General features: G+C 46.1%; 1 protein-coding gene across 4 annotated transcripts in view; it reads right to left on the reverse strand.

Annotated features, from left to right (window-relative positions):
* The window catches only part of EP300 (EP300 lysine acetyltransferase), a 520,590-nt gene that overhangs the window by 308,205 nt on the left and 198,058 nt on the right, over positions 1–14,327 (reverse strand). For all 4 annotated transcript variants that reach the window (XM_086958296.1, XM_086958288.1, XM_086958278.1 and 1 more), the window contains exon 10: positions 36–210. In XM_086958296.1, the coding sequence (XP_086814422.1) occupies positions 36–210 (175 nt within the window). The remainder of the gene's footprint in view (positions 1–35; positions 211–14,327) is intronic.

Raw genomic sequence — 14,327 nt, forward strand, 5'->3', positions numbered from 1 at the left:
ACTCCGGGTGTAAAGGTTCACAGATGTATACTTACTAGTAGGTATCCCTTGTGGCGGTTGCCCCATGCCTGCTCCTGGGTTCATCGGAGATGTTGGCATTCCAGGGGCATTAGGCATCATGTTCTGCTTCTGCAACCGCGTCCTTCTTTTCTCCTCTAGCTCCTTCTGAATCTTGTAGATCTTTTCAGCCAACAAGTGGTAATACTCGGCCTGGGAAGAGAGAATATGGGATAAATCCACAAAGAAGTACACCCATTTGCAGAGCACCAGGCATTCGAGGGACAGTACCCCAGCCAACCATGACACTGTTGATTACATGCTTGCAGGAAGGAGAGCCAAGCAAAGATGAAGATTCACACTTCATGCTCATCACTGTGCAGCACATATTTAATCAGTCAGAATACATAGCAGAGAGGCCATGAATATTGCACAGGAAAACATGTACAAAAGTAGAGAGACAAAGACAGAATGGTATAGAACTCGTGCACGGCATTGCTGCATTTGAAGCATAAATACTGAAAGAAATAACACACAAGTACCCAAGACATCATGAAACCTACAGTTCAGTTTTTGGGGCAAGTAAATGTTGCCCGAGAGACAGTGGAGAGAGTGTGTGTGTGTTATTGTAGAAGTAAATCCCACCTACCTAGAACAGTAAAGTTCTACAGTACAGAATGTGAGACAAATTACCAACATCTATAAATTGTCCATCACTTGACTGAACAAGCATTGGAAATGTAATTGGTCTCGCCTTTGTTTAAGTTAAAGCCCTTTGCTTTGCTAATGGTATTGTATTTTAGCTATGTCTTATGTGGTGTAAGAGTAGGAAAGCGAGAGAGGGAGTAGTGTGAGGAGAATAGAAAGGAGACTTCCCTAGATAAACAAGAAATGATTGTGTTTTGTAGTACGCCGGGCATCTTTCAGTCCACTGGGCAAGGTATAAACATCAGATTCTACCATTTCCTATGTTAAAGTGCTGGATTAAAAAAAAAAAAGTCTATTGATAGGGAATATACGACTCAATATTAGAACACACATACCATGAACTATATCGCCTTTAACTATTTACTTTTTCGTATTTAGCTTACTTTTCATAAAGTTAATGTGTGCTCTGATAAAAATTGTCAGTACAGCATTAAATTTCAGCTCGCAGTGTTTCTATTTTATTTCTGGGGTGTTGTCCGAGCCCTCTGAAAGCATACCCCGCGTCCCTCACTCTTTTTAAAGGAGGTCAGGGATGCCCCTATACCCTTCCTCAGCAGAGTTCTAAGATAGCTGCGTATAATTGTGCCCTGAAGGGATCCGGAAGTCTGCGATGGGGATATTAATCCTATTAGCGCAAGCTTTGTAGTTGTTCGTATGTGTCCCTATCAAGGGGGAGGGATGCCAGGCACATATTTTAAGAAAAAGGCAAAGGTTTGTAAGGCAAATAATAACCTAACGAGTGTGGAAGGCTGCTGGCTGACAAAGCCACGTTAAGGCAAAAAACAATACTTCTTTCGGTTGTGGAAGACTGCTGGGGAAGCTGCTGCCTTTCAGACGATTGTGCATGGCTTTCTCAGTACACACTGAGCTGCTTCTCGCCCTCGCTGAAAATAATGAGCTGCTGCTCCAACTGAAATCGGATGAGAGGATCATCCAGAAAACTTCAAAATAGTACACCTAGTTTGAACGGGGCTGAATCAGCAATAAGAAGGCAATACTTATGAATTAAAATACACACTGGCATCGCAAACTAACACACGTGCATCACCCAATAAAGTAATTTTTGATGTGGGTAAAGGTATATATTTTCAAGAAAAGAGCATTAGCGGCACCTAAGCACTTCTGTGAATTAAGTTATTTGCTGTTGTGGCTGGATAAAATAGACGGTTAAGAAAAATTACCAGCATACAAAAAACAACAATACGTCCGTCACCGACAGCCACTACGGAGCGTGGATCCTCTGTGAGGCGGAGGAGGCACGCAGCCTAAGCTCTCTGGTGCCACTCCATGTAAGCGAGGCAGACCAACAGCCCACACAGGAAGCTTAAAAATAGCAGACCCAATGTAAGAGGGCTTTTGAAAAGTAACGGCTTAAGCTAGAGCCAGCAGCTGAGCACAGCAGCCCACACCCTCCGTGAAGAATTTATTTCATTGTGCGCCTGTCTCCACTGACATTTGCATGCAATTCGTAAATCAGAACGTAGGCTGAAATAGAGAGACGTGTAGGAGGTGGGACGGGGACGCAGACATGAACGGCAAAGCAGCGATCGGGTAAAGGATAGCCTACAAAAGACAAACATGACTCCGCACAGCGGCAGTCATGCCGATATAAAATATAATGTGTGGAAAAGGCTGGCGTGGCGTCCTTGAAGCGGGCACCGTGCTGATACACAAGCCTGAGGCACACCTAAAAGAACAAGTATCGTTAAGTATTGTCAAATAAACATTATTAGTTAAACCTCACCCACGAGTAAACGCACAGCCCACACGCAAACAATTGTGACAGTGACAGAAGTGACAACAGTCATTATAAATCCTACCATGTCACACAGCCAGTAAATGATCCTGTCCGGGTGGGCGGGGCCAAAAGAGGACAGGGTGGCAACCAGGAGAGACTACAAAGCCTCCGGTACAATCATCACACTCCATTCAGCATAATTAATGATGTCAAAAGACGCACATCAATGAAAATTACGGGTGGAGCAGAAACACAACTTCTGAAACTGTATTGATTCCAAAAGCCCTCAGAGCGAGCAGCGCATGCGCGCAGCATCGCCAGGCGAGACCTAAAAATGTCCTTGCTGTAAAAAGTCTGGTTTTACCTCAATAATATTGGCTTACCAGAAATCGCCCAGTCTATGCACCTAAGAAACCTACAACCTTCAACAAAGAACTCACGTGAATCTCAAGCAGATAACCAGGCTTGCAGATAACTAAAAGGTCCTTTTATCGAAAATAGGTCCTTGAACAATATACATAGCTTGTTCAGTTCTTCTCATAGAAGCTGCATGCAAAGGAGAAGGAAGAGAGTAAGGATAACACAGAGGGACATAATCCCTAAGTGTAACAGTATCAATGAACTTAAGTGGAGGACAGTGAGAAAGTGTCATCTTTCTTGCATGGGTATGACCCAACTTTTAGCTGAATCGCTGATGTGCTTTGACTGAGTGTGCCCTGGGCTCCTGCCAACCAGGTGCCCAGGGCCTTAGTTCCTTCCCCAAAACTGTGTTGAAACTAAAACCCAATTGGCATCTCTGGCCACCTGTCAGCCCGAAGTAAATGGTACCCTAGGTACCCAGGGCATGGTGACCAGAGAAGAACCCTGATCGCCGCAGCACTAATTGTGCCACCCTTAGGGGCCCTGTACCCTGACACCCACACACTGCCTTTGCAGGCTGAGTGTCTAAGTACAGAACTAAACAAAAAGTCGACATGGCACACATCCCTGTGTGCCATGCCCACAAGCTCACTGCCCTGGCATCCATCAGTCACCCTCCCAGCTGGGTGCCCTATGCCAGTGGCATGGGCACAGGTGCATGAGCCCCGTGCCCCTACAGTACCCAGGGCCATTCCTGGGCATTGTAACTGCAGTGATGCCATTAAGAGTAAATGGTGCTGGGAGGTCGTCTTACGAACTCCACAGCACCATAATGGCTACACTGAAAACTGAGAAGTTTGATATCAAACGTCTCAGCCCATTAAACCCACTCTGATGCCAGTGTGGGATTTAATGTAAAATGCACGACAGAGGGCATCTTAGAGATGCCTCCCGAAACCTAACCAACTCCCAGTGTCCTGACTGTGTTGCTACCGAGGCTGCCACCACCAGACATGTTTCTGGACCCCCTGGCTTGAGAGCCTGCCGCTCTCAGGAACCTGGAACAATGCACATCCTGGGACGAGGTGCCAAGCCTCCTACCCCAGGATGAGGAGGGGAAGCTTCAAAGGCATACCGCCTTTTGTGAGCTTCTCCAGGCCACTTGTTGTACTCAGCAACTGGTCCCCACCAGTTCCGACCCCCACTCTGGCGGGAAGAACGGAGGGAAAACTTAAGTGAAGAAAGGGGGTGTGCCAGCCTATGCCAACCCCATCCCTCATGTGGGGGAGGCGAGGTGAAGCACGACTCCGGGCACCGGCCATCTTGAAGATTGGGAGCCCTGCCCAATCACAGCTAGGCCCCTACCCCCCTCCCACAGGAGAGGAGCAGGCTAGGGGGGTATACCCACCCCAGGAGAGGGACCCATTGGTCCCTGCCCTTGCACTACCTGTAACACCCCTAAATTTAGTATTTAGGGGCACCCTGAATCTTCGTTCCTCAGATCCCAATTGCAACAACAAGAAACGAGAAGACTTGCTGTGCAGCTGCTAACAAAAGGACAACGCCCACTGACTTGGCCCCAGAACCCTACAGGCCTGTTGATCCTTGAACCTGCTCCTGTGAAACTCCGGCGTCTCCTACCCCGCAGGACCTGCCTGCCTAGAACCTTCCAAAAGACTAGGACTCCCACGAGCAGTGGTTCTGCCCCAACAGCAATACCCCTGGTGCCAGCCGGGAACCGTGAATCCAGCCTAATCTGCACCCGCCAAGCCCGGCCTGTGCCCGAGTGACCCAAGACCACGAGGACGACCCCTCGGCGACTAGGACCTGAATTTCAGTGCTTAAAGACCCTCCAGGACAAACAAGACTAGGCCTGCAGCCTCAGAACTAGGGACCCCTTCAACAACGACCAGTCGAAGTAAGATTTTCAGACACCAAAAGACACTCCTGCACCCGGCGCCCTGTGACCCCTGTGCCATTCTTTGGGGTACCTACCTCTTCTCCAAAATCCCAACTTACCTCTCGAAGTGGTGGTCGCACCTAAAGAATCTCAATACCAGAGTCTGCAGCCTTTGTTCACTTTTTAACTTTCACATTGGATAACTGAGCGCCTGACGGCTCTAAAGCACCGAGCCGCCCGAGTGCCCCTGGTAGTGTGACAACTACTACTTCCCCACTTGCCCTGAGTAAGTGACTAGGAGCCCAGCTCCCACAGCCGTATGGCCTGCTTGCTTCCTGTCACCAATCAAAGGCCCCCTACCCTCCATTGGATTGCATTGGGCCTACTCTCTGCACCCGGCTGCCCCAGTGCCGTTGAGTGTGTACCTACTGTACCTTTCCTACCCTGGGAGACCCCTGAGTCTATGCCCGGAACCTTAACTCCACCAGACGAGTACTTACCGAAAAGCCGATAACTGACTTTCCTTCTATAGGTTAACATTGACTGGGTTTCACTTGAAATTTCTTCTCAGTGTGGAGTTTTGAAACTAACATTCATCTAAAATCAGCCGAATAACAAATTCCAAAATACTCACAGATGAACGGGAGAGAAGTCAGTACTGTATCTTTTAGCCCAGTACTGAACCGCAAAAGTAATCCTAACTGTACTTACCAGTAACTTGAATTTTCTTCCATAGGAAATCATTGACGTTTTACTGTGAAATTTCTTTTAAGTGTCGATTTTTGCAAACTGCAAATATTCTTTAAAAAAATCATACTAAATATGAATGTCAGCAGCCCTACATGCCAAGAACAGATGCATACTGGTAAGTAGCATTTTACGTTTAAGGCATGTGGGCTGCTGAATTCATATCTTAGCATAGACTGTATAGCAGTTTCTCCTCTTGCGGTGGTCACCTGTAACAGCTACAGTGGTTTGAAAAAGTTTTAAGGACAGCCTGGCCTACAGCAGCTTGTTGCTTAGCTTACACGTCTACAAAGTAGTGTTTAGTGAAAGTGTGTATGGTAGACCATGTAGCCGCCCTACATATGTCTTCTAGGGGAATATTTCCTAGGAAAGCCATGGATGCCCCCATTTTGTGCGTTGAGTGGGCTTTTGTGGGAACTGTTAAAGTATGCTTTGCCTTTTGATAGCATATTTGAATGCATTTAACTATCCATCTGGCTATTCCTGTTTTTGAAATGGGATTACCCTTATGTTGTGGAGAAAAGGCAACAAAAAGTTGCTTTGTTTTTCTGAATGATTTAGTTCTGTCAACGTAATATAGCAGAGCTCTTTTGACATCTAGTGTGTGTAAGGCTCTTTCAGCCACCGACTGAGGGTTTTGAAAGAAAACTGACCCGACTATGTGCAAGGAAGACGTCATCCTTCCTTACCTTCTATATTTGGTGCGGTCTGGCCTTAATGTTCATTCCATTAAGGTTCATCTTGCTGCATTGACTGCCTACAGGAAATGCCCTTCACAGACTTCCTTCTTCCAGATCCCTGTGATCAAAGATTTTTTGTAAGGCTTGAAGAAAGTATTCCCTCCTGTCAGGCTTCCTTTGCCTTCATGGGAATTGAATGTGGTGCTGTCCAGATTAATGAAGGAGCCTTTTGAACCTATTCATAAGGCTTCATTGCAGCACCCGTCCTGGAAGGCGACGTTCCTCGTGGCCATTACATCGGCCCGCAGGGTGAGTGAAATTCAGGCGTTGTGTTGCCAAGAACCTTATACTGTATTTCATGCTGCTAAGGTTGTTATGCGTCCTCACCCTAAAATTTCTTCCCAAGGTTATTTCTGATTTTCATGTCAACCAGACGATAACTTTGCCTACGTTTTTTCAGAATCCTTCATCTCCAGCGGAAAGGTCCTTACATTCCCTGGATGTTAGGAGGGTGTTGAAATTTTATCTGGATAAGACCAAAGATATTCGTAGGTCTGACCAATTGTTTATCAATTATGGATCAGTCAGGACGGGTCTTGCTACCTCTAAGCAGTCCATTTCTAGGTGGATTGTGTCCTGCATACAACTGTGTTACCAGAAAGCTAATAAGACGTTAGAGGGTAAACCTAAGGCTCATTCCACCAGGGGCAAAGCTGCCACGACGGCTTTGCTACGTAATATTCCTATTGCAGAAATCTGCAAGGCCGCCACTTGGAAGTCGGTCCATACCTTTGCTAAGCATTACTGTCTGGACACGGATGCCAGGGCAGACGCTCTGGTTGGGCAGGCTTTGCTGCGAAATCTTTTCGCACAATAGTGGTGTTATTTCTCGTTTCTCCACCGCCGCTTTGGTGTGGGGATGGGCTTGCCATTCTATTCAAAAGATTATGACTATACACAGAGATTCCCCTACTACAGAAGGTGTAGTTTCTGTCCTGTAACTCCAGTTCTGTAGTAGGGGTATCTCTGTTATAGTCATAAGTGCCCGCCCGCCCTCCTCCACGGTTGAGAGAGATATTCATGTAAGGAATGTAAGGAATGTAAGGAATGCTACAGGTCTGGCGTGTTACGCCTTCAAAAAGAACTGAAAGTAAAAGGGACCTGCAGGGCATTCTGGGATACTGTGAAGTTCTGGAAAGTTCTCTTAAAGGCACAGTATCCTGTTTTGAGCCACATAATGGCAGCCTATGGGGCTTGTCTGTCCATGTCTTCCTCTCTATCATTCCAGAGGGTTTTTGCTGCTGAGGCAAGGGAAATCTGGACAGACTTTGCTGTTTGTGGATTTTTGGTGGAATTTCTAGTTGAAGTACTGGACAGTGTAGCCTGGTTATAGGCTGCATTATCTGTCTTTAAATTCTCTCAAGTGTCTGTGCAGTTCTGCATTTTTTCAACACTTTAAGAGATTATTTTCGATTGCTCCGGGGTCCACGCACATGGGCGGGACTATTCACTAGATTATGACTATACACAGAGATCCCCTACTACAGAATCTTAGGTACCTTCTGATTGTCTTATTCATTGGAATACATAATAGGTGTCCTTGAGGTCTATTGTTGCTAGAAAATCTCCTTTTGGGATTTGCGGGATTATTTCTTGAAGGGTACACATTTTGAAGTGTTGTGTCCGTATGAACTTGTTTATGAATCTTAAGTCCAAGATAAGTCTCAGGGCTAAGTCTCATTTTGGTACCAGGAAGTATGGTGAGTAGTTTACTTTGTACCGTTCCCGTTTTGGTACTGTTTCTATTGCTTGTTTTAGACAGTTACTTGATTTCTGCGTTTAGCAGGATTTGTTCTGTTTTTGATAGTTTTCTTGTTTTTGGTGGATTTGCAGATGGTGTCTTTAGCTCTATGCAATATTCATGTTGTACCAACTTTTATATCCATTTGTCCGTTGTTATCCTTTCCCACTGGTTGTGGAAGAAGGATATTCTTCCCCTCATTGGTAATGTGTGGGTCCTTTTTTGTGTGGAAGTCAGTTAGAGGTATTACTCCTCGCTCTGGAGGTTTGGCCTCTTCCTCTGCCGTTTCCTCACCCTCGTAAGGGCTGCTTCTGTTGCCCATTTGTTGGCTTGTGCTTTGCCCCTGGGATTGTTGCGGCATCAGCTGGTTCTTGCCGAAGCTGCCTCTTCCTGTGGTCTTTCTGTTCGAAAAACCTCCTCTCTTGAAAGATCATCTTTGTTGTAGGGCCCCCATTGCCCTGGCTGTCATTATCCTTCTTGATCTGTTGAAGGGATTCATCTACTTCCTTGCCAAATAACTTGTCCGTTAAGAGGTCTGTTGATAATTGATGTTTGGACTTTTTGCTAGAATCCAGAGATCCTGAGCCAGGCATGTCTTTGTAGTATGGTTCCTGTGCACATTTGCCTGATTGCGGTATCTGCTGCATCTAGTGCAGATTTGAGGCAGGTATTAGCTACATTTCTTCCCTCTTGGACCAACGATCTGGCTCTCTTCTTGTCCTCCTCTGGGAGTTTTTTTATAAACTCCACAATTTCATCCCACTGCTGGTGACCATATCTGTTGAGCAGGGCATTTAAGTTGGAAATGTGGCACTTCATTGCTGCCTCCTTCTCCATTCTTCTGCCAACTTAGTCCATCCTTTTACTCTCCTTTTCTGCAGGAGGTCTTATATTGGAGACTGCGCTAGCTCTCCTTCTGGCCAATGATGGAATCTGGCGTAACGTTTCCCTGTATATATTTTGGGTCCTTTGAAGAGGGTATGGAATATGCTACTTATCAGTATGCATCTGTTCTTGGCATGTAGAGCTGCAGAATGTACACCTTAGCATTAGTCCGCCACCTGGTGTTGGGCTCGGATGATTGCAGGTTGTTGTTGTCTTGGAAGAAGTCTTTGCAGTCCTGAGATAGGGGACTCCTCCCTTGGACAACAGTGCGCATGGGCATCAACTCAATCCTTATATTGTTTTTCGCCCTGAAGGGAAATGGAGTTAGTAGAGATACAGTAAGAAAAGGATGTCCATGCGTATGCATCCAAGTAAGATGAAAAAACTGGAACGGACACAAGTCTCAGGGAGGCGGGAGGGCGTGTATATTCTGCAGCTCTACATGCCAAGAACAGATGCATACTGGTAAGTAGCATATTCTGTTCGAGGCATATGAGCAGTAGATTGTACACCTTAGCATCGATTGTGCAGCAGTGTCTCCCCTTAGCGGTGGTCACCTGTATCCTATGCAGTTGTCTGAAATAAAGTCTTAAGAACAGCTTGGCCTACTGCAGCTTGCTGCTTTGCTTGCACATCAACACAATAGTGTTTAGTGAAGGTATGTGGTGTAGACCATGTAGCTGTCTTACATATGTCCTCTAATGGTATATTTCCTAAGGCGGCCATAGAGGCTCCTAGCTTGCGAGTAGAATGCGCTCTAGGAGGAACTGTTAGTCTCTATGTTTAGCTTTAGGATAGCATATTTGTATACACTTTACAATCCACCTCGCAATACCACCTTTGGAGATGGGGTTGCCTTTATGAGGAGCAGAGAAAGCTACAAACAGTTGTTTTGTCTTACTAAAGGATTTTGTTCTATCTACGTAGTATAAAAGAGCTCTTTTAACATCAGTGTGTGCAATGCTCTTTCTGCCACAGAGTCTGGGTTTTGAAAAAACACAGGTAACTCGACAGATTGATTTATATGAAAGGAAGTAATGACCTTTGGAAGAAATGTTGGATTGGATCTAAGAACCACTTTGTTAGGATGTATTTGAAAAAATGGTTCTTGTATTGTGAAAGCTTGTATTTCACTTACTCTTCTAAGAGATAATGGCAATAAGGAAAGCTGTTTTCCATGTTAAAAATTGCAGTTCACATTTATGTAAAGGCTCAAACGGAGGTCCCATGAGCCTTGTGAGTACAATATTTAAGTTCCACACTGCAGAAGGTGGTAACCTTGATGGGATTATTCTTTTTAATCCCTCCATGAATGCTTTAATTGCTGGTACTCTAAATAAAGACAGGTGCTGTCTGTTTTGTAGGTATGCTGCAATTGCTGCAAGGTGCAGGCGTATGGAAGAGTATGCCAAGTTAGACCTTTGTAAATATAAAAGGTAACATGATATTCTGGATGGAAGCGTCCAGTGGATCAATGTGATTATTCTTACAATAAATTGCAAATCTTTTCCATTTGGCTGCATAACACGCTCTAGTAGTGGGTTTTCTAGCGTCTTTAATGATCTTCATACAGTCTGGTGGTAGGTTGAGATAACCAAACTCAGACTTCAGGAGCCAGATCGCCAAGTTCAGTTGTCTGGGATCTGGATGTCTGATTTCTCCATGGTTCTGTGTGAGCAGAGATGGTGTGAGGCGTAGCTTTTGATGCAGAGCTATAGACAGGTCTAGTAGTGTGGTGAACCACGGTTAGCATGCCCAAGTGGGAGCTACCAGCATAATTGTGAGAGACTGCTGTCTGAGCTTGCACACTACTAGTGGAATGAGTGGGAGAGGCGGAAAAGCGTACGCAAATCTGCCTGACCAGTTCAACCATATTGCATTGCCTTTTGACTGTGGGTGTGGAAACCTGGCGGCGAAGGCTGGGCATTTTGTTTTTTCGTGAGTGGCAAACAGATTTGTGTGTGGATGCCCCCATCTTTGAAAGAATGGCTAAAGAACTTGTAGATGTAGTTCCCATTCGTGAATCTGTTGTGCTTGACGACTTAACAGATCTGCTATCTGATTGTGTACTCCTGGATGGTGCTATGCTAGCAGATCTAGGTTTTGAGGAATGGACCATCTCCAAATGTTCTGTGCAAATTGGGACAGTTGCAGAGAGTGCCCCCCCCTGTTTTTGTATATAGTACATGGCTGTCATATTGTCCGTCCGGATTAAGACCGCTTTGTTCTGAACTTGTAGTTGGAAAGTTTTGAGTGCTAGAAAAATTGCTAGCAGCTCTAGATGGTTGATATGGAAACTTTTCTGTTGAATGGTCCATTGTGGTGTAAGAGATGGGCTCCCCACCCTGTGAGGAATGAGTCTGTTCGTTGTAAGCACTACCTGTGGAACCGGCTCTAGGAACGGCCGCCCCTTTGACAGATTCTTGGTGTTTCACCACTGCAGAGAGCGATGTGTGTGGCTTTCTACCAACACCAGGTCTTTTAGTTGACCTTGAGCTTGGTTCCACTGCTGTGCTAAGCACTCATGTTGGGGACGCATCTTCAGTCTTGCGTGTGGTACTATGAAGATGCAAGATGCCATCATGCCTATATGTCTCATGAACACCCTGTTTTGCAGAGACTGCTGGTGTTGAAACTTGGTGACTAAGGCTTGAATGCTCTGTATCCTAGCAGTACTGGGATACGCTAGAGCTGTGGACGTGTTTATTGTAGCCCCTAGATACTTATGTATGTGACACACTGATTGAACGATTTTGCTTTTATTAGCCAGTCGTCTGAGATGTGCTGCTACCACTGCTAGGCACTTTGTAAATACTCTTGGTGCTGTGGTTACCCCAAATGGAAGGACTTTGAACTGATGGTGTTGTTTTTCTAGTACAAACCTTAGGTACGTTCTGTGAGCAGGATGTATGGGGATATGGAAGTAGGCGTCCTTTAGATCTAGTGTTGTAAGGAAGTCGCCCTGTTGTAGCAGTGGAAGTACCTGTTGTAGAGTGATCATATGAAAATGATCTGATTGTATGTAGCTGTTGAGGGGCCTGAGGTCTAGGATTGGTCTCAGTATCCAGTCTTTTTTGGGAATTCGAAAGTACAGCGAGTAAACCCCTATTCCTTGTTCTTCTAAAGGAACTATTTGAATAGCTCCCTTCTGTAGAAGTGATAGTACTTCTTGTCTAAGCAGAGTGAGATGGTCTGTAGACATTGGACGCTGTCTTGGAGGTATGTTTGGAGGGGTTGCTGTAAGCTCTAGGCAGTAGCCATGTTGAATAATCTGTCTTACCCACTTGTCTGTTGTGATGGAATTCCAGACAAGCAGGAACTGTGTTAGGCTTCCCCCTACAGGAGTGGTATGCTGTGGGGGGAGCAGAGGAAGTCATTGCTTGGTGGTGGAAGAGGATCGGTTGTTAAAAACACCATGCCCCTATAACAGCCATAGAAATTATGCTAGCGGTGGAGACTGGTGGGGTGAAATGGTAGTATACGTTTCGACCCAAACATGTAGTGCAGGAGATTGCAACTTGCTAGGCGGGTCTTCAGGACAAAGGAGGGAGAGAAGGGCCAGGGTGGGCAAAATACCAGTCAGTGACTCCAGAGACGGAAAGAGTAGGTGAGGATATCAAAAATTGGAACGTCTTATGCCAGTATTTCTGCCAGAAGGCAGGCATATGAGCAGATTCGCCGTCATTAGTGCAGGGGTTAGACTCAACTGCCCAGAGAGTCTCGATCGGTTTTCGAGATGATTCTAGCACGATTTCTACAGCTGTTATAGGGGCATGGTGTTTTTAAAGTGTTTCATATGGATTTATACTACATTTGTGACCCTGGAGATCACTTTACTACCATCACAAAAGTGGATTAATTACTTGCTTCTATTTGTTCAAGTGGAGTTTATAAGATTGTGTATATTCCGACTTCTTCTTCCTTTGCTCCCTTCCCTTAAACCCCCCCCCCTTTTTCCCCCCCTTGAAATTTGGGCATGACTTTACAATGAATTCCATTTGAATGTATTTAAATGTATAGTCATTGATCGTGACTTTCAGTGCATTGTAAATAAAAACTCTGCACTCCATTCTTTGTTTCTACGTATGTATTTTTTACTGCTTTGAAAATTCTTTTTTTACTTTTTCCTTTCTTGTCCGGGACCATTCTGTCCATATCATCTACTACCCAGGTCCCAGTGACTTTTTGGGTTCAACCCTGTTCTCTATACCTGACCAGGTTACTGCAGCACATGACGGAATTGGTCCATAATGACCAATCTGGCTTTATCCCCGCCCGAAACACGACGGGTAACATACGCAGACTGGTGCGCCTTCTGGGAGAACCATGGCCTGATACGCAAACGCCTGTGGTACTGTCAATTGACATAGAAAAAGCATTCGACAGTCTGGAATGGGAATACCTGTATAAGATTATGCAGCACTTCGGTCTTGGAGACGGTTACATACGCTGGACGAGAGTGTTATATGCTTCAGCGGTGGCACGCGTGCGGGTGGGCCCCCTAGTGTCGCACCAGTACCCGGTGCGTCGAGGCACTAGACAGGGATGCTCACTATCTCCCCCGTTGTTTGCACTGGCGATTGAACCTTTTGCGGCGGAAGCCAGGAAGGGACATTTTTATAGGGGCTTGACCTACCGGGGAAACCCACAACTTATTTCATTGTACGTGGACGACCTCTTATTATACCTAGAAAATGCGCAGGAGGCATTGGAGGGGGCGGAGAGACTCCTGGTGTCCTTTGGCAGACTATCTGGGCTGCGGGTTAATTGGTCCAAATCATGCTTGTTTCCACTACGTCACGGAGAACCGAGACCCGCTACCTGCCCGCTGCTTGCCTGGGCGTCAGACTGCCTGAAATATCTGGGAGTGCACATATATCACAAGGCTGCATACCTGCTAGAGGGTAACGTAGGCCGCTGCATACGAGCGCTGCGGGGTAATATGACCTTCTGGTCTACTCTCCCGCTATCAGTAACGGGACGTATATCCCTAGTGAAAATGATAGCCATGCCGGGCCTCCTCTATTACTTCCGCACGTTGCCTATCTGGATACCCAGATCGGTCTTCTGGCAGTTGAAGTCCTTGCTGATTTCCTTCCTCTGGGGTACGGGCAGGCGTAGAATAGCTTTATCCACGCTGCTCCGGCCGAAGGATGAGGGAGGCCTAGCGGTCCCTTATTTTGAGTTATATTATTTGGCAGCGCAACTGCAGATTTTCACGCAGGAGGTGGCGCGAGTGTACCGAGGGCCGGAGAGGGAGAGGGTTACCCCTGACATGTGCTGGCATTCATAACTTTGCAGCAGAAGCTGACTCTCAGGGACTTATCGCTAGAAGAGCAGACGTACAGACTCTGCTGGAACCAAGTGCAGAAGCGGGCGAAGTGAGACACATGTACGCGCCTGAGATACCCCTGGGCATGGTAACGGCACTTCCGCACGGGGGTGACTGGTCGAGACTGCAGAGGTGGGAGGATGCGGGACTGCAGATACTGGGGGACCTATATGAGAATG

This window comes from Lissotriton vulgaris, chromosome 1_1, assembly GCF_964263255.1.
Source record: "Lissotriton vulgaris chromosome 1_1, aLisVul1.2, whole genome shotgun sequence".
Classification (NCBI taxonomy): domain Eukaryota; kingdom Metazoa; phylum Chordata; class Amphibia; order Caudata; family Salamandridae; genus Lissotriton; species Lissotriton vulgaris.